General features: G+C 38.1%; 1 protein-coding gene across 1 annotated transcript; it reads left to right on the top strand.

The window, feature by feature from the left end:
- Positions 1 to 1,099: 1,099 nt before the first annotated feature.
- LOC133632803 (corticotropin-releasing factor-binding protein-like) lies at positions 1,100 to 15,807 on the top strand. Its single transcript, XM_062025496.1, has 7 exons — positions 1,100 to 1,192; positions 1,266 to 1,353; positions 1,911 to 2,068; positions 3,949 to 4,159; positions 9,356 to 9,510; positions 11,050 to 11,170; positions 15,418 to 15,807. The coding sequence occupies exons 1-7, from the start codon at positions 1,112 to 1,114 to the stop codon at positions 15,570 to 15,572; spliced, it is 969 nt and encodes a 322-aa protein (XP_061881480.1). The 5' UTR covers positions 1,100 to 1,111; the 3' UTR covers positions 15,573 to 15,807.
- The last annotated feature ends 6,518 nt before the right edge of the window (positions 15,808 to 22,325 follow it).

Below are 22,325 nucleotides of genomic sequence, written 5' to 3'. Positions count from 1 at the left end.
TCTGGTAAACCCCGGCCGAGTCATACCAAAGACTATAAAAATGGGACCTATTACCCCCCTGCTTGGCACTCAGCATCAAGGGTTGGAATTGGAGGTTAAATCACCAAAATGATTCCCGAGCGCGGCCACCGCTGCTGCTCACTGCTCCCCTCACCTCCCAGGGGGTGAGCAAGGGGATGGGTCAAATGCAGAGGACAAATTTCACCACACCTAGTGTGTGTGACATTCATTGGTACTTTAACTTAACTTTAACTTTACACATACAAACTGTAGCACACAAAAAAGCACATTTAATAAATAAAAAACCATATTATGGTCTTACCTTTACTTATAAATGAAGTCCATGTGCAGCTCCTTTGGGTTGGAACAAGGGGATGGGTCAAATGCAGAGGTTAATTTCACCACACCTAGTGTGTGCGTGACTATCAGTGGTACTTTAACTTTAACTTAATAAATGGGGCCATGTGAACCCCCTTCCTACTGTATACTTGTTTAAATTGAAAACATGGTAACTACAAGAACAGTGATTGTCAAAGTGTGGTGCATGTACCACTAGTGGTATGCGGGCTCCATCCAGTGGTACGCCAAACAATCACTTGATTAAAGTACAGTGTTGTATTTTCCTGTAATCAAACACGGTGTCACTGTTCACACTGTGTGTAATGTTACAGTGGCCAAAAATATTAAATATACTCGTTAAATAAAACCTCTGCCTACTACGCTACTGTATTTTAATGTCGGTCATTATGGTGGTATTCGGAGAGCCATGTGTTTTCTGAGGTGGTAAAAAAGTTTGAGAACTACTGTACTAGAATTTTCACTTATTTAATTCGAGTGAAGTTATTTTTATTTTTAATCATCATTTTGTTGTATGTTTTATTTGTATTAAGTCAGAGGGAATAATAATACTATTAGAATTAATTGTAGTCCTTCCCGTACAATTGCACGCAGTAAAGTATTAAGTTATACTGTGTCTTCTACATGAGCGCTGTAATCTGTGTGGATGGAAATGAGAGAAAGTCCTGCTCCACCGAGCTCCTGGCTGCGCTATAAAAGCGTCCACGGTGCAGACCCAGCTGTTCTTTCTCCTTTCCAAGACTTTAGCATCAGCATGTCTGCCTTCGTGCGCACACAGCTTCTCTTCCTCCTCCTGTCTCTCTCATCCCGGATGATGCTGAGCCGCCACATCCAGGTAAAAAAGGTCACTTTTACAATGCCTCCATCAGGAATTCATCATAATCATGTGTTGTTTCTTCTGCATTAAGGATGACGACGCTTCAGATGGATTACATTCTCTCCTCAGTTTGGACCAGAAGAGAGAGTCAGAGGATTTTATTTTCAGACGGCCTCTCAGTAAGCTGCTTTGTACTAAGTGACGTGTCAATTATGCATATTAATTGTATTCATGCCTTCATAATAATAATAATAATAATAATAATAATAATAATAATATATTTTATTTGTAAAAAGCACTTTATATTGAGTAAACAATCTCAAAGTGCTACACTGTATTAAAAAATAAATAAAAAGATAATAAATAAATAAATAAAAATAAAAACTAGAACAGCCAAATAGCTATAACTAGTATGCATATATATATAAAAAGGCTTTTTTTTTTAAAAGAAGGGCTTTTAAGCCTTTTTTAAAAGCATCCACAGTCTGTGGTGCCTTCATTACTATCACTTATTTGCTGATCTTCCACACTTTGTTTGTCTGCATTCTTTGAACAACAATATTTGGCATCTCTGTCTTAAAATGCATGATTGTCTTCACTACAATGTACACCGCCAGGCATTCTCCAATTGATTATAAGAATATGTGCAAATATTAATGTATGTTAGGCTACTTTATCTACATTATTACTGTGTTTTTTTGCCATGTTGTCCACACTCATTCTCCACTTTTGTCAGGATGTTTGGACATGTTGGCCACAGAAGGCCACTTTACCTTCGTGGCGTCGAAGCCGCAGCTCGCCTGCGCCACTTTTGTCATCGGCGAGCCCAGCGAGGTCATCGCCATGGAGCTGTCTGACGTCAGAATCGACTGCAACGCCGGCGACTTCGTCAAGGTCCCGCCATAGATCCCAAACAATGTGTTTGTTATTGTTGCTGCATCACACTGAGAGCCGTTCCTAATATTCTGACCTATTCATACAGCTCAACATGCATGCAACTGAATCCTTAGAAACAACTACTTGTCAAAAGATACATTTTTTTAAACCAGATTAATCACACTTTTGCATTTTCATTAATCGCAGTAAATTACTTGCATGTATAGTTTGGATTGACTTTAAAAAACGACCCCAATTTTTTGACACAAATGCAATTTTGTTGTCAGAATATCACGTCATGTATTTGTTCAAACAGTTTTATCTAAAGTCCAGCCAGTCTGCCTTTTAGGTAAGCATCCGCACTTATGGTAAAGGAGCATGTGCCGCCTATAAAAAAAACTGCAGGATTAATCAGCGTTTATACATGATTAATGTGTTGATGTTTTGTGTTTAAAGCACAGGTGTCAAACTCAAGGCCTGGGGACCAGATATGGCCCACCACTTCATTTTATGTGGCCCTCGAAATAGTGGATAGTGTCAATAGAGCACTTCATTTTTCTTGCTGGATGTATTTGTTCTTTTATTTTTAACAGGCAAAAATGCACTAGACGCAATTGCATTTATTCTAAAATTGAATGTTTTTTTATCATTTAACAAGATTATGCAAACATTTTGACTTTTTTTTTTTTTTTTTTTTTTTAAATTTATTAATCAATCCAACAAAACAATACACAACAATACCATAATAATGCAATCCAATTCCAAAACCAAACCCGACCCAGCAACATTCAGAATAGCAATAAACAGAGCAATTGAGAGCAATTGAGGACACACAAACATGACACGGAACAATCTAAAAGTAGTTAAACAAAAATGAATATTATCAACAACAGTATCAATATTAGTAACAATTTCAACATAGCAGTGATTAAAAATCCCTCATTGATATTATCATTACAAACATTAATACAAAAAAAAAAAAAAAAAAACAATAGTGTCACAATGGCTTACACTTGCATCGCATCTCATAAACTTGACAACACATTGTGTCCAATATTTTCCACAAAGATATAATAAGTCATATTTTGGTTCATTTAATAGTTAAAACAAATTTAAATAATGGATCCCATATTCCATTATATCCCACTCATTATTATCTAAACTAAATGCAGTTTTTTCTACTGATATCATCTCCATAGCTTGTGTATACCAGTCAGTATGAGTTGGACTATCAACATCTATGCATTTTTTAAATATTACCCTTTTTGTTATTATGCATATTGAAAGACATGCATTTTTACTCTTTGAGTAAAAAAAAATAAAATAAAATAAACCTTTTTTTTCTTGTGATTTCAAAGCAAATGATCCATCAATTTGTTTGGTAAAAATAATATTTTTCATAAATACAAAAGCACTTATGTAAATATGTCATTAGGCAATTATACAGTATTATATCTATAATATATTCACCGTTACAAGTGTCTCTGAGTGGCAGCCGGGATTGCAATGAAAACGAGTTCAAGTGTTAGTTTCTTAAAATAAACATATTTTTGTGTGTTTTAAAAAAAAAAAAATACACATTTGACCGACTCCAAATGACTATAGGCCCATCTCAGGCGAAACAATGTTGCACAAGGTTGCTATGGTGAATATAACTCATTTATGCAACAGGACTGAAAGCAACAGGAGTGCGTTTTTTAACTTAGAATTAGAAAATACATCAAATATAAGTACTTTCAATGCATGCTCATATAGTTTTGACACTATATTAAATAGTTGATTCACAGGACTCTGCTGAGATTTTCTCAGTCATGGTCGAAATATCATTGACTATTCAGATACATTTTGGAAGGCATGTTTTGTATTGGATGTTATTACACTAAATTGTGTATTTGCAGATGTTTGACGGTTGGGTCCTAAAGGGGGAGAAGTTCCCCAGCGGTGAAGACCACCCGCTGCCGATGCACCAGCGCTACACGGACTTCTGCTCCTCCACGGCGCCGGGACACACCAGTCGCTCGTCCCAAAACGTGGCCATGATCTTCTTCCGCATCCAAAGCCCCGACAGTGGTTTCACCCTTGTAGTGAAAAAGCTGCGCAATCCTTTTCGTAAGTGAACGCAACATCTGTACAGACTGTTAAAGGTCAACAAAGCAATTTGTAGTATTGTAGTGGTTCTCAAACCTTGTTCACCAGTAAACACTTGGCTCTCCAAGTACCATCATAGTGACCAACATTACAATACACAGTTTGAACAGTAACACTGTGTTTGAATATAGAAAAATTAAACACTGTACTTTAATCAAGTGATTATTTGGCGTACCACTAGATGAAGCACGCGTAACACTAGTTGTACACGTACCACGGTTTGAAAATCCCTGCTATATTGTGATGAATGTAAATATACAAACTCTGTTTCCATATGAGTTGGGAAATTGTGTTAGATGTAAATATAAACGGAATACAATGATTTGCAAATCATTTTCAACCCATATTTAATTGAATGCACTACAAAGACAAGATATTTGATGTTCAAACTCATAAGCTTTTTTTATTTTTTGCAAATAATAATTAACTTAGAATTTCATGGCTGCAACACGTGCCAAAGTAGTTGGGAAAGGGCATGTTCACCACTGTGTTACATGGCCTTTCCTTTTAACAACACTCAGTAAACGTTTGGGAACTGAGGAGACACATTTTTTAAACTTCTCAGGTGGAATTATTTCCCATTCTTGCTTGATGTACAGCTTAAGTTGTTCAACAGTCCGGGGGTCTCCGTTGTGGTATTTTAGGCTTCATAATGCGCCACACATTTTCAATGGGAGACAGGTCTGGACTACAGGCAGGCCAGTCTAGTACCCGCACTCTTTTACTATGAAGCCACGTTGATGTAACACGTGGCTTGGCATTGTCTTGCTGAAATAAGCAGGGGCGTCTGTGGTAACGTTGCTTGGATGGCAACATATGTTGCTCCAAAACCTGTATGTACCTTTCAGCATTAATGGCGCCTTCACAGATGTGTAAGTTACCCATGTCTTGGGCACTAATACACCCCCATGCCATCACAGATGCTGGCTTTTCAACTTTGCGCCTATAACAATCCGGATGGTTCTTTTCCTCTTTGATCCGGAGGACACGACGTCCACAGTTTCCAAAAACAATTTGAAATGTGGACTCGTCAGACCGCAGAACACTTTTCCACTTTGTATCAGTCCATCTTAGATGAGCTCAGGCCCAGCGAAGCCGACGGCGTTTCTGGGTGTTGTTGATAAACGGTTTTCGCCTTGCATAGGAGAGTTTTAACTTGCCCTTACAGATGTAGCGACCAACTGTAGTTACTGACAGTGGGTTTCTGAAGTGTTCCTGAGGCCATGTGGTGATATCCTTTACACACTGATGTCGCTTGTTGATGCAGTACAGCCTGAGGGATCAAAGGTCACGGGCTTAGCTGCTTACGTGCAGTGATTTCTCCAGATTCTCTGAACCCTTTGATGATATTACGGACCGTAGATGGTGAAATCCCTAAATTCCTTGCAATAGCTGCTTGAGAAATGTTTTTCTTAAACTATCCAACAATTTTTTTCACGCATTTGTTGACAAAGTGGTGACTCTCGCCCCATCCTTGTTTGTGAATGACTGAGCATTTAATGGAATCTACTTTTATACCCAATCATGCCAACCACCTGTTCCCAATTTGCCTGTTCACCTGTGGGATGTTCCAAATAAGTGTTTGATGAGCATTCCTCAACTTTATCAGTATTTATTGCCACCTTTCCCAACTTCTTTGTCACGTGTTGCTGGCATCAAATTCTAAAGTTAATGATTATTTGCAACAAAAAAAATGTTTATCAGTTTGAACATCAAATATGTTGTCTTTGTAGCATATTCAACTGAATATGGGTTGAAAATGATTTGCAAACCGTTGTATTCCGTTTATATTTACATCTAACACAATTTCCCAACTCATATGGAAACGGGGTTTGTAGAAAAATAAAACACTGTACTTTAATCAAGTGATTATTTGATGTACCACTAGATGAAGCACACGTAACACTAGTGGTACACGTACCACGGTTTGAGAATCCCTGCAATATTGTGATGAATGTAAATATAAAATACAAAAAAACAAGGTAACGCAGGTCATTTTACGCTCAGTTGTGCATCAACGCCGAGAGCCAAGAAAAGTCTCTCGGCGTCAATAATGTGTGACAGCGAGGGCGAGTACAGCAAAAAAAATAGCAAAATAATGAAAGTAATGGCATCTATTGGTAAACAATGAAAATCGAGGTCTACAGTCTCTTTTAGACTGATTTTATTGGAGTTACAGTCAGAAAAATGGCTTATCTTCATATCGTACCCCATGATTAACCCTTTTAAAATTATAAAGACTTTCGTTAGTAAGATATAACGTAAACCCAGACGGCCATAAATATTATCAATACAAAACACATTTATTTATAGTATTACTTGTTAAAAATGATGTGCGATACATACAACTGAATGGCGATGATGGGAGAAGAAGGACCTTCGTACTTTGCTACAAGTTCTTTCCTAAAATTCAATGGTGTTTCTCACCTTCTTCTTCAAAGTGCTGGCACTTGCAACTTTCTTTGGCCCCATGGTAGCACGAGTCACCAACTCCTGCGGTTCTTTTTTGCACGGAATGATGTGGGCACAAACGGACTTGTTTGTTACGTGCAATGTTTGGCCGACACAATAATCAAGACTGTATACGAAAACCGGGACAAACTTGTGACGACAATGTTAGAGGAAAACCGAAAAACTTCACACTTTAGACCCTTAGGTTCTAAGTTAATTTAAAGTTAAAGTTAGAGTACCAATGATTGTCACAAACTAGGTGTGGTGAAATTTGTCCTCTGCATTTAACCCGCCCCCTTGTTCACCCCCTGGGAGGTAAGGGGAGCAGTGAGCAGCAGTGGTGGCCACGCCCGGGAATCATTTTGGTGATTTAACCCCCAATTCCAACCCCTGATGCTGAGTGCCAAACAGGAAGGTAATGGGTCCCATTTTTATAGTCTTTGGTATGACTTGGCCGGGGTTTGAACTCACAACCTACCCATCTCAGGGCGGACACTCTAACCACAAGGCCACTGAGCAGGCTAATATGGTCCCTCATGTTAACATGTATGAATATAATAAAACATATATTTAACTACATTGTATTGCCGTGCAAAGTGTTCAATCAAACTTTATATGATGAAGATTTTGTGCTATTGTTGTTTACCTACTCTGTGGCCTAGTGATTAGAGTGTCCGCCCTGAGATCAGTAGGTTGTGAGTTCAAACCCCGGCCCAGTCATACCAAAGACTATAAAAATGGGACCCATTACCTCCCTGCTTGGCACTCAGCATCAAGGGTTGGAATTGGGGGTTAAATCACCAAAAATGATTCCCGGGCGCGGCACCGCTGCTGCTCACTGTTCCCCTCACCTTGTAGGGGGTGAACAAGGGGATGGGTCAAATGCAGAGGACAAATTTCACCACACCTAGTGTGTGTGTGACAATCATTGGTACTTTAACTTTAACTTAACTTAAGATGGCTCATAACATAATACCTACTGGTGTTCCATCAGGGCCAACAAGGCCTTCTCTGCTGGCCTAACATAACCATAAATAATGATCATAATTAAAGATACAAATATTTTTGTATTTACTTTTCCTAAATATCTAAAAGTATTCATATTCTCTTCATGTCATATTATGCTCCTTCCAGTGCTGTTGTTTTTAAGTTAGATTTTTTAACCAATCAGAATTCAGCTAGTTTATGTTGCCATGCAGTACCAAATCTGCCCGGGGCCTTCAGAATCAACAATGAAGGCATCTATGCACTGTAAGTGAACGGGGACATACAGTTGATAGACAGTTGCGATAGCCAATCAGATCACGAGTTGTTGTCAGTAAGGCATTCAAGCTGGCCTGATCACAAGTTATTGACAGTAGCCTGTCTAAGTAGCCTGATGTTAACGAGACTGTGATTGGATACTCACTTGTCGTTCCAAAATGAGCATCCAATCACTAGTTTCAATTTAGCAGGAAGCAGGAAGTGTTGACCCACAACGAAGGAGAACGAAACGTTGATTAGGTGGCAGATATACAGTATATTTGCAAGGCCATTTTCAAGAAGGATATTTAAAGAGAAACTAGTTCTTGTGAGACGATGTTGGCAATGAAATGGGGAAATGCCTGCCATTTTCACTCGAATCAGCCGACTACGAGCGGTGCCACTGGCTTATACAGTTCTGCAAATTGTGAGTTCAAATATTTTATTTCAAAAGGTTTTTTGCCATTTTAATTTTGACAGTACCACATAAGATATGTTTTAATTACTGATGTGGGTTTATTGATTTTTAAATGCGCCAGAAAATAACTAGTTTTGTACACTGTTGATGTGGTTCAATCCGCAGGAGTGCGTAAATGTGTTTCTGTATAGTATTTCTCCAGCAATGGTCATGTGGTGACATCAATTATGGTATTTTGAGAGGTAATCATAGAAGTCGGACATCACTGAAGGCCTAGGTGGGAAATGCACGGTCCGCCACTGATAATACCCATTCTATTTTTTTTTTTACTTTTTAGCTATTAATGGGAAAATCAAGATTTAAGATTAATTAATTCAAAAACATATTTTTATTGGGAGTCAACGGAACCAAATGGGTCCCGAGGGTGCAGCAAATTAATTTCCTCCTTGGAAGAAAGACGGTCGTATAATTTTAAATCAAACATTTTTCAAACGGATACTGAGAATCAAAGCAATCGAAGAAGCTTATTGTACCACATGCCTTAAAGTGAAGTGAATTATATTTATATAGCGCTTGTCTCTAGAGACTCAAAGCGCTTTGCATAGCACCTGTTATCTCCATCTTTAAGCTACATTTAAACCAGTGTGGGTGGCAGTGGGAGTAGATGGGTAAAGTGTCTTGCCCGAGGACACAACAGTGGGGATTGAACCTGGATTCCTGAAGTTGCTGGCACGGCCGCTCCACCAACCGAGCCACGCCGCCCCAAAGGTTCAAGTTACAAAACATTTCAGCCCTGTCAATCATTACTCGACAGGATTCAAATTCACACAGTTCCACTGCCGTATGAGGTGTGAAGTTACCAAATACGATTCCCTACCCTATAACGTGCAGACAACCACAATGTATGTCCCCCTGGCATCTTCTGTATTCTCTCATTCCTCTGATGCATAATTTACTAATGGATTGAACCACCGTAACACGCTTTGATGATGTCGAGAGAACAGTACGGCATTTAAAACCTGTCCTCCCGTGTCTGTTGTGTCAAGCGTGTAACATCATGTCTCAGAGTCCAGAGGGCAGCTTCACCATGGTGACGCCGCATCAGCGCAGGAACTGCAGCTTCTCCATCATCTACCCGGTGGAGATCCAGCTGACACAACTGAGCCTGGAACAAGCCAAAAGTAATGAGATCAGCCCCGAGGTGAGACACACATGATAGGAACATATGGATATACTGCATTAGAGGTTATCTCGTGTCTATAATTACCACACAGGTTTGTTGGCCAAAGGAGCATTTTATAGAGACTCACCGGTTCCTCTGCAGTAGGGTTGTACGGTATACTGGTATTAGTATAGTACCGCGATACTAATGAATCATATTCAGTACTATACTGCCTCTGAAAAGTACCGGCTTCACTACACACCGTAGCTCACCTGAGTCAAAATGTAAACAAACGCCATTGGTGGATCTACACCTACCATCCACTGTAATGATACCAAGTACAGGAGCGTATCTGGTCGATACTACTATGATTACGTCAATATTTTTAGGCATCACAACATCTTCTTTCATTAAAAAAAATGTATATTATGTTTATAAATTCAGGAAATATGTCCCTGGACACATGAGGACTTTGAATATGACCAATGTATGATCCTGTAATGACTTGGTATCGGATTGATACCCAAATTTGTGAAACTAATGTAAAGTATCAAACAACAGAAGAATAAGTGATTATTACATTTGAACAGAAGTGTAGATAGAACATGTTAAAAGAGAAAGTAAGCAGATATTAACAGTAAATGAACAAGTAGATATAAGTAGAAGTTAATAATTTTGATAAAATAATAGCATGGAAAATGACACAATATGTTACTGCATATGTCAGCAGACTAAATTAGGAGCCTTTGTTTGCTTACTTACTACTTAAAGACAAGTTGTCTAGTATGTTCACAATTTTATTTAAGGACAAACTTGCAATAATAAACATATTTTTAATGTACCGTAAGATTTTGTTGTTAAAATAAAGCCAATAATGCATTTTTTTGTGGTCCCCTTTATTTAGAAAAGTACCAAAAAGTACCGAAAAGTATTGAAATAATTTTATCGAAATATTAATATTATCGAAATAAAATATTGGTATGGGGACAATACTACTCTGCAGGACTAAAGTGGTGTTGCAAGATATGACGGATCATTAAAGCCTTAATTTAAGGGTTTATTTGATGTTTTAGAAATACTTTACAAAAAGGGGCTTGAGGCGTAAAACCAGTTATGTGTACAAAACACATGGTTTGCTTACCCAGTTATAAACTATTTACATGGCGTCTAATTAACGACCATTTTTGAGTGAATAGAAATATGTGGTATGACACGAACTATAACCTCTCTTCCACTGGAAGAAAAAGACATAATTATGAATGCATATTATGAAACAAATGTACTCATACATATTAATTTCACAATTTAGTCAGTAGTCTGTATTAAATATAAATTTTGCATGTGGCACATAGGCGAGAACGAACGAGGCAAGTCAGCAGGAGTCCCTAAAAAAACCTAAAAATAAATACTGTCAAACAGGTTTATGTGCACACATATTACATTCCATAATTCAGTCATTACTAAATATAAATATCATATTAACATGACAAGAATGCTTTTGTTCAATGACTATGTTATAAATAAAACTCAATAGCATAGCATGAAAATAGAAATGATTGCTTTTCTGTGTCTGCGAAGGCGAGGCTCCGGTCCGGCTGTTCAGGTTCTGGGGACTACGTGGAGCTGTTGGGAGGAAACGGAGTGGACACATCTCGCATGTTCCCTATGGCGGATCTCTGTTTCCCACTCAACGGACTCGGTGAGAATCTCACTGAGAAGTGGTCTCGTTCGAGTACAATTCACTAAGCAGCGAAGATGTCTTATGAAAACTACTGTTGAACTAAACAACCTTTTAAGATGGTAGCATATGCTAATATGGACAGTTTTAGAAATATCATCATTTCCTTAGATATTTTTCTCCACAGAAAATCCCCCTTGTAAATATATAGTCATATTCTAATAAATGTTATATATATAATAAAATAATGTTTAATAATCTATTTGTCTAGCAATTTTAAAATATATAAAAAAAAAAAAAATTTAATCATCAACATAAGTATGATTAAAATAACTGGTGGTGTCGCGATACAACATCTTCACTTCCGATACGATACCGACATTGGAGCCTTTAGTATTGGCCAACATTGATATTGATCCAATACAATATTAGCACAAATCAGACATACCGTATTTTTCGGAGTATAAGTCGCTCCGGAGTATAAGTCGCACCGGCCGAAAATGCATAATAAAGAAGGGAAAAAACATATATAAGTCGCATTGGAGTATAAGTCGCATTTTTTGGGGAGATTTATTTGATAAAAGCCAACACCAAGAATAGACATTTGAAAGGCAATTTAAAATAAATAAAGAATAGTGAACAACAGGCTGAATAAGTGTATGTTATATGACGCATAAATAACCAACTGAGAACGTGCCTGGTATGTTAACGTAACATATTATGGTAAGAGTCATTCAAATAACTATAACATATAGAACATGCTATACGTTTACCAAACAATCTGTCACTCCTAATCGCTAAATCCCATGAAATCTTATACGTCTAGTCTCTTACGTGAATGAGCAAAATAATATTATTTTATATTTTACGGTAATGTGTTAATAATTTCACACATAAGTCGCTCCTGAGTATAAGTCGCACCCCCGGCCAAACTATGAAAAAAAACTGCGACTTATAGTCCGAAAAATACGGTACTTGTAATATTTAGGCAAACAGGGAACAATGATAAATATGAAAAACTCTAACCTATTTAGTATTAACTCTCTGGATTGGATTGATGCTGTCTTTAAATTGAAGGGGAGTGATTGTTTGGCGACAGCGCGGCCACAATAATTCAATATGTTATAACCCTTATAATCGCAGTAAGTTGAATGATGCGGACACGTTTGTGACTGGATACTTTCTATTACGCATTGGAGACTTTGTATCTGTAAGTTAATATGCAACTGTAATTATTTGATGCTTGTTTATATTGACAAACGTCATGTTTTACACAGCAGTATTGTTCAATTAAGGACCCTTATTGTACATAAGTCTAGCTTGTGTGCTTAGTTGTTGTGTAGTTGTGAGATCCTAATAGCCTGCTGTACAGTAAAACTTACCATGTTTACCTTTCATAAATGACTTCACTAAAATACAAGAAAAGAGCAACCTTGTGGATTTATGGGAGGACATTTTGGATGTTAACTTACTTTGCACAGGTAAACGCCTGGCCGACAGCATGTACTTAAAATGTCCAAATAAGTACATTTAAGACATTAAGTACACGATGATGTCACACTGTTAAAACGACTGAAAAACACAGCGTTCAGAGACATCCTAACAGCGTGCAAGCTCACGCTGGAATGCATAAACCTTATGATTTGACGATTTGCCATTATCGAACACGAGTATCCATTTTTGTATCATCATTTCTAAGTCAGAATATAATGAAAATGATCATAGCTCCTTTTTAAGTAGTGAAGTGAATAAATGCCCACCACACCTATTTGGGGAAACACAGTATTTTTACTGGGGTATCAATCAAAGCGAAGCATTTTTGACAACTGAGAAACCTGCTCAGCGGCCTTTTCGTTAGGGTGTCCGCCCTGAGATCGATAGGTCGTGAGTTCAAACCCCGGCCGAGTCATACCAAAGACTATAAAAATGGGACCCATTACCTCCCTGCTTGGCACTCAGCATCAAATGGTTGGAATTGGGGGTTAAATCACCAAATTGTTTCCGAGCGCGGCCCCCACTGCTGCCCACTGCTCACCTCACCTCCCAGGGGGTTGAACAAGGGGATGGGTCAAATGCAGAGAATAATTTCACCACACCTAGTGTGTGCGTGTGACTATCAGTGGTACTTTAACTTGAACTTTAACAAATATGTTTAACATGTTTTGTTTTTATTATTATTACAGATGCTTCATTGTTGAATGTTAATCCGCTTGTATATATGACTGCATGATAAAATCATATATGTGATATTTTATATAAAAATATAAATAAAAGCAAAACAACTCAAAAAGGCGTAATTCCCTACTAAACAAAGTTTAGTTTGCTTTATGTAGAAATGAGACACACAAATTAATATCTAATGCTTATTTTCTTCATTGTTTTCTTCATAGTCGGCTAATTAGCTTGTTTTGCTTTAAAAAAAAACTGTTGAAAAATGGCTACCAGAGAACGCGAAGGCAGGGATTTTCAAACTGTTGTACGTGTACCACTAATGGTACGCGGGCTCTATTTCGTGGTACGCCAAAGAATCACTTGGTTAAAGTACAGTGTTTCATTTTCTTACATTCAAACACAGTCTTACTGTTCAAACTGTGTGTAATGTTACAAGTGGCCAAAAATATGTGTTGTTAAATGAAACTTTGCCTTGTTTTTAGTGACTACTTTGGCCTGCTACGCTACTGTTTTTCAATGTTGGTCATTATGATGGAACTTAAAGAGGCAGGTTTTTGCTGAGGTGGTACTTCAGGTAATCCAGGGGTCCCTAAACTACAGCCCGCCAGCGTCCAAAATTCGGCCCGTGGGAAGTGCCAAGTTAAAAAAATAATAATAATTTAAATATATTTTTTAAATATTTTTTTTTCATTATAATTTTTTGAAATATGTCCTTTCTAATCCATTTTCTACCGTTTGTTACTCTCTGTGTCTCCTAGCCGTTCAGGCAAATCATATTGTCTAAAAATGCATTTTCCCATCGATAACGTGACATCATCGCCCTCTGAATATATATATATATATATATATATATATATATATATATATATATATATATATATATATATATATATATATATATATATATATATATATATATATATATATATATATATATATATATGACAAGCAGGGACAGCAGCCCTCTGAATATATATATATATATATATATATATATATATATATATATATATATATATATATATATATATATATATATATATATATATATATATATATATGACAAGTAGGGACACCTGTGAAACAGGCTTGTAGGGATGATATATCCTCTTGTGTTTTTTCCTGACCTAACGTATATATATATATATATATATATATATATATATATATATATATATATATATATATATATATATATATATATATATATATATATATATATACATATATATATATATATATATATACATATATATATATATATGCTTGGGTTCGGTGTCAGAAGCCTTGCAAGGTCCAGTACATTCAGGCAGAATTGCAAAGCTTGACATGTAAGACGAACACATATATTTGTGGTTATTGTAACAACAGGCTTGTAGGGATGATATATATATATATATATATATATATATATATATATATATATATATATATATATATATATATATATATATATATATATATATATATATATGTATATATATATATATATATATACGTTAGGTCAGGAAAAAACACAAGAACAAGAGGCTATATCAAGTCTGTTTCGCAGGTTTCCCTGCTTGTCAGATGATTTTATAACATTTTAATTATAAAATCCCCTGACGAGCAGGGAAACCTGCGAAACAGGCTTTTAGGGATGATATAGGTTCTTGTGTTTTTTCCTGACCTAACGTATATTCCGCTCTACCCCAGTATTGAGCACTGTATAACGGATGAACCACAGAAACCTTGACTATATATATATATATATATATATATATATATATATATATATATATATATATATATATATATATATATATATATATATATATATATATATATATATATATACGTATATATACAGCCTGGCCCCCGGCCAAATTTTTTTTAACCCAATGCAGCCCCCGAGTCATAAAGTTTGGGTACCCCTGCACAAATCTAAGGCCCATAATATCATCAACAGCTATATTTCAACAACCAACTCCATGACAGTGGTTATCGAAACTAGGCATTGCTTTCTTTGCAAAGGCAAAAAGTCTTGCACTGGAAGAACATTCTCATATTCAATGTAATGTTAAATCCTCACTGTGGTTATCTGTGCGGTTCCTCAGCCCAGATGAAGATCGGCTGTGATAACTCTGTGCTGAGACTGGTCTCCAGTGGCAACTACATCAACCGAGTGTCTTTCCAGTACCGACTATTGGAACGCAACCAGCTGCCGAAGGCCACTGACAACACCCTGGATCACGTGTGCACTGTAGAATAATCACATGCACTACACTACCTGTAAATACATGAGTTCACAGTAAATAACTGTTTTCTTCTTATTAGCAGATATTCATTTTACTTTTCCAACAATATTAGCTTTTGCTTTATTGAATAAATCAGGGTTAATTCATGGACAATAGTCATTTATTTCTATTGCCTTCCTGAGTAGTCACTCTTGTTGGTATTACCTTGACGTTTTGAAAATAAAAAAACATACCATAATGCACGACAAAGCAGATTTTGAATGGTCTGTTTTAAAACATGTTGTTTTTTCAATGTCATGCAGTGTACAGTACCGGTATTCTATATTAAAACTGTCTTTTTTTTTCTGCAGTTGCTCAAAGGACTCACCCATGCTCACTAATTCCAATCTCCATAAACAAACCATCTAATTTTAGGACAATTACAAGCCGAGCCTGAGAGTCATTGACAATGTTTGCGTGTTTATCTTCCTATTAAAAACATGTCTTTGGCACTCAGCGTCACACTGTGGCACATCCCCTTTAATTCCTCCTAATCCGATATGTTCCACGGGCAAACTATGGAAATGCTATGCCATAATTACAAAGGCTTATTTGCGGAATTAGCGTTCGTCTGTAGGAAGGTTCTGTTTGTTGACCTCCATGGTCTCCAACTCCACCATGTGCATGAATGTGCAGCTGTTAATGGGATTATCCCACATGCTCTTATTCCCTTAGACATTCCCGGCGAGCTGGCTTGCCTTTTGATCTTCTGCTTACGCGGGACTCATCTCAAACCTGCTCAACGGTGATGATTTAATTAAACTAGCTGGCTATAGCTTTTTTTTTTTTTTTTTTTTTTTTCACTTTTCGTTGTTAAAAAAATGGAAATGTGCTTTGGAAGTATTGCGTCTGCCAGTATTCCCTCTCAGGGAATTAAAGTCACTGGTCGATCCCAAATTCTTTCAGATGACATATATGCAGAGTAAGAAGGACCATCAAGACAGAATAGGAATATTAACAAGTTTTACTGAAGCTTCAGGAGACCAGCCCATATCAATACAGTCATACCGTCATCTCGGTATGCTCTAACATTCAAACACGAAGAGACAACTTCTTGAATACGCAAACAACCCCCACCCTCTCCAGAAAGGAACACAGGCTCATTGTTCTACTACAGATAAGATATAAGGGAGTACTCCAACCCCTACATTGCAAGCCTTCAAGGTAACACACACAGTTTACTTGCGGACATATTCCTAAAAAAATAGAAAGAGTACAAATGGAAAAACACTAGCTGATTTAAACATGACTATGAATAAAGAAATAACTCTTAAACATATATGCATTCTCCACAGAAGCTATTAAAGAGGAAGGAGGGAGTTTAATAGTAGGAAATGACAGACTTTCTTCTTTGTTCTGCACATTTAAAAATAACCCATTAGTTCCAATGAGTACAGGACTGACCCGAATATAAGACGACTTCATTACAGTCAAATTTTATTTTTTATACATATTTATGGATTTCCTAAAACCCCTCATCGCTTTTATAAACATTTCTTCTTAAAAGCCTTGTACACTCATAAAAATGAGTAATTTGAACATATGCAATGGGTACCGTATTTTTCGGAGTATATGTCGCTCCGGAGTATAAATCGCACCGGCCGAAAATGCATAATAAAGAAGGAAAAAAACATATGTAAGTCACACTGGAGTATAAGTCACATTTTTTGGGGAGATTTATTTGATAAAACCCAACACCAAGAATAGACATTTGAAAGGCAATTTAAAATAATTAAAGAATAGTGAACAACAGGCTGAATAAGTGTACGTTATAAGAAGCATAAATAACCAACTGAGAACGTGCCTGGTATGTTAACGTAACATATTATGGTAAGAGTCATTCAAATAACTATAACATATAGAACATGCTATACGTTTACCAAACAATCTGTCACTCCTAATCGCTAAATCCCATGAAATCTTATACGTCTAGTCTCTTACGTGAATGAGCTAAATAATATTATTTGATATTTTACGGTGATGTGTTAATAATTTCACACATAAGTCGCTCCTGAGTATAAGTCGCACCCCCGGCCAAACTATGAAAAAAACTGCGACTTATAGTCCGAAAAATACGGTACTCACAATGTTGCTAGTTAATCAGCTGTGCAGTACTGATGGCGATGAATGAATGATTAAATGTTTTATTGGTGCCAGTTACCACCCTCTTATATTATTGTTGTCCTTTATGTAGCAAAAATGAATGCTAGCTTAGGCTAATGGTAGCCGACAGTCATGCATCTCCTTTAGCATGGAATTGAGAAGTTCCACCTTCTCTACTTCCTGTGTTTGGGTTCGGTGTCAGAAGCCTTGCAAGGTCCAGAACATTCAGGCAGAATGGCAAAGCTTGACATGTAAGACAAACACATATATTTGTGGTTATTGTAACGATATGTTAATTAAGCCTTTATCGCGCATGAAAAATGATAGAGTCTGCCATTTCCATTGTATTAATAAGATTAAGGTCTGTTATTGATCTGATGTTGATGTGTTCAAACCTCGGCGGCATGGCTCTTTTATTACCAGCAACTTGAGGGTTCCCGGTTCGAACCCCGCTTCCGCCATCCTATAGTCACTGTCGTTGTGTCCTTGAGCAAGACACTTTATCCACTTGCTCTCACTGTCTCCCACACTGGTTTAAATGTAGCTTAAAGACGTAGATAATCGGTTTCACTATGTAAAGCGCATTGAGTCACGAGAGAAACAGCGCTATATACAAAACCAGTGAAGTTGGCACGTTGTGTAATTCGTAAATAAAAACAGAATACAATGACTTGCAAATCCTTTTCAACTTATATTCAGTTGAATAGACTGCAAAGACAAGATATTTAATGTTCGAACTGAGAAACTTGTTTTTTTGTGCAAATAATCGTTAACTTAGAATTTAATGGCAGCAACACATTGCAAAAAAGTTGGCACAGGGGAATTTTTATCACTGTGTTACATGGCCTTTCCTTTTAACAACACTCAGTAAACGTTTAGGAACTGAGGAGACCAATTGTTGAAGCTTTTCAGGTGGAATTCTTTCCCATTCTTGCTTGATGTACAGCTTAAGTTAATTAACAAGTTTTACTGAAGGTCTCAGTTCATAATGCAGAACACATTTTATTTTTTTATTTTTATTTTTTTATTAATCAATCCAACAAAACAATACACAGCAATACCATAATAATGCAATCCAATTCCAAAACCAAACCCGACCCAGCAACATTCAGAAGAGCAATAACCAGAGCACACATTTTCAATGGGAGACAGGTCTGGACTACAGGCAGGCCGGTCTAGTACCCGCACTCTTTTACTACGAAGCCACGTTGTTGTAACACGTACAGAATGTGGCTTGGCATTGTCTTGCTGAAATAAGCAGGAGCGTTCATGAAAAATACGTTGCTTGGATAGCAACATATGTTGCTCCAAAACCTGTATGTACCTTTCAGCATTAATGGTGCTTTCACAGACGTGTAAGTTACCCATGCCTTGGGCACTAATACACCCCCATACCATCACAGATGGCTTTGCATAGTACAGTTTTAACTTGCACTTACAGATGTAGCGACAAACTGTAGAAAACAGTAGTTTTCTGAAGTGTTCCTGAGCCCATGTGGCGATATCCTCTGATGTCAGTTTGTGATGCAGAACCGCCTGAAGAATCAAAGGTCACGGGCATTGCCGCTTACGTGCAGTGATTTCTCCAAATTCTTTACCTTTTGATGATATTACAGACCGTAGATGGTGAAATCCCTAAATTCCTTGCAAAAGCTCGTTGAGAAATGTTGTTCTTAAACTGTTCGACAAATTGCTCACGCATTTGTTCACAAAGTGGTGACCCTCGCCCCATCCTTGTTCGTGAATGACTGAGTATTTCATCGAAGCTGCTTTTATACCCAATCATGGCACCCACCTGTTCCCAATTAGCCTGTTCACCTGTGGGATGTTCCAAATAAGTGTTTGATGAGCATTCCTCAACTTTATCAGACTTTTTTGCCACCTGTGCCAGCTTGTGTGAAACATGTTGCAGGCAACAAATTCGAAATGACCTAATATTTGCAAAAAATAACAACGTTTACTAGTTCGAACGTTAAGTATCTTGTCTTTGCAGTCTATTCAATTGAATATAGTTTGAAAAGCATTCGCAAATCATTGTATTCTGTTTTTATTTACGATTTATACAACGTGCCAACTTCACTGGTTTTGGGTTTTGTACATATAATTCACTTTACTTTCTTACTTAAAAGCTACCTGCTCTTTGTCATGCATATAATAAATCATAATAACGTCTTTGGATGTATTCATTAAATCAACGTTGGTAGAAAATGGATGGATGGGGGATTCTTGGTTGCCAAAAATGGATTTAAAGTAATATTTTGATATGGACACATCTCATCTGTGCATAATTTACCAGAATACGCTTAGGAGAAGCACAGATGAAATGTTACCATTACAAACTATTACTTTGAATCACTTTGGCAACCATAAATTGTCTTTTGGGGTATATTACAGCTTTTAAAGGGTACTTCAACACGTAAACAGTACAGTATGTACTTTATTATCATATAGGTAACTTTTCTATTGGTAATCTAATAATTTATGCACAGATGAGATGTGATTATATCAAAATATTATGCTGAATCACTTTTTGACAACCAAGAATACATTGATTTAATGAATACATCCAAACACTTAATATTGTATGCAGGGTTTTAAACAAGAAAGGTTTTGAGCACATCAACATCGGATCATGGGCAGCACGGTGGCACAGGGGTTAGTGCGTCTGCCTCACAATACGAAGGTCCTGGGTTTGATACTGCGCTCGGGATCTTTCTGTGTGGAGTTTACATGTTCTCCCCGTGACTGCGTGGTTTCCCTCCGGGTACTCCGGCTTCCTCCCACTTCCAAAGACATGCACCTGGGGATAGGTTGATTGGCAACACTAAATTGGCCCTAGTGTGTGAATGTGAGTGTGAATGTTGTCTGTCTATCTGTGTTGGCCCTGCGATGAGGTGGCGACTTGTCCAGGGTGTACCCCGCCTTCCGCCTGATTGTAGCTGAGATAGACTCCAGCACCCCCCGCGACCCCGAAAGGGATAAGCAGTAGAAAATGGATGCATGGAACATCGGATCCCTTTATAATCTCATTAATACCACAGAAATGGACAACTCTTGTTGTTATAAAGACTTAAATAATTTCCAACACATATCGTGACAACGACTACGAATATAAGTGTTTGTCTTACATGTAGTAATCAGTTGTGGACAGACGAAGCCCCAGGAAGTGCAGTTTTAACAAGCGAGCACGCTCACACGTCGGCAGAAATAATAGATTTAACTTACAGTTGTGCAGATGTCACCATCGATGACTTGCCTGCTGATGGCATCATAGCATAGCGGTACAAATTAAATGTGTCCTCTTCACTTTATCTCAGTTGTACACATATTGCAATGTGGAACATGTTAAAGCCCCACATTTTGGTTTAGGTTTTTGCGGTGACTTCCTCATCTCAAAAGGAAAAGCATTTGATTGGCTGTCCTTCATACAAACCCCCACCCCTCTTAAGTATGCCGTTAAAGAGCTGCGATTGTTTGTAATAATTGGATTTTACTGACATCACGTCTATTAAATGTGTGGGGTCGTCAAGCAAGTGTCTGCTCTCTATGGGTACGAGGCGCCATTTAATCTTTCTCGAAGAAAAAAATGCCCCTATGCTTGTGTTGTTTTTCGGCTGTACGAATCGTTCAAATCGCGAAAAGGATAAACGTTTCTTCAGAGTTCCTCGAGAGCTAATCAAAAAGGGCGGAAGAGTGCAAGGTTTTATGAAACGACGACGACAAAAGTGTGCAGCTCACACTCCAGTCCAAGGGAGCAGAGTCAAAGAATGCATGAGTTTGCAGTGATCACTTTGTTAAAGGTTTGTTTGATATAGCATCCATCCATCCATCTTCTTCCGCTTATCCGAGGTCGGGTCGTGGGGGCAGCAGTCTAAGCAGGGAAGCCCAGACTTCCCTCTCCCCAGCCACTTCGTCCAGCTCTTCCCAGGGGATCCCGAGGCGTTCCCAGGCCAGCCGGGAGACATAGTCTTCCCAACGTGTCCTGGGTCTTCCCCGTGGCCTCCTACCGGTCGGACGTGCCCTAAACACCTCCCTAGGGAGGCGTTCGGGTGGCATCCTGACCAGATGCCCGAACCACCTCATCTGGCTCCTCTCGATGTGGAAGAGCAGCGGCTTTACTTTGAGTTCCCCCCGGATGACAGAGCTTCTCACCCTATCTCTAAGGGAGAGCCCCGCCACCCGGCGGAGGAAACTCCTTTAGGTCGCTTGTACCCGTGATCTTGTCCTTTCGGTCATAACCCAAAGCTCATGACCATAGGTGAGGATGGGAATGTAGATCGACCGGTAAATTGAGAGCTTTGCCTTACGGCTCAGCTTCTTCTTCACCACAACGAATCGATACAGCGTCCGCATTACTGAAGACGCCGCACCGATCCGTGTGTCGATCTCACGATCCACTCTTCCCTCACTCGTGAACAAGACTCTGAGGTAATTCAACTCCTCCACTTAGGGCAAGATCTCCTCCCCAACCCGGAGATGGCACTCCACCCTTTTCCGGGCGAGAACCATGGACTCTGACTTGGAGGTGCTGATTCTCATCCCAGTCGCTTCACACTCAGCTGCGAACCGATCCAGTGAGAGCTGAAGATCCTGGCCAGATGAAGCCATCAGGACCACATCATCTG

This window comes from Entelurus aequoreus, linkage group LG17 (assembly GCF_033978785.1).
Source record: "Entelurus aequoreus isolate RoL-2023_Sb linkage group LG17, RoL_Eaeq_v1.1, whole genome shotgun sequence".
Taxonomy (NCBI): domain Eukaryota; kingdom Metazoa; phylum Chordata; class Actinopteri; order Syngnathiformes; family Syngnathidae; genus Entelurus; species Entelurus aequoreus.
The sequence above is the reverse complement of the archived record's forward strand: the minus strand, read 5'-3'. Positions and strand labels throughout refer to the sequence as shown.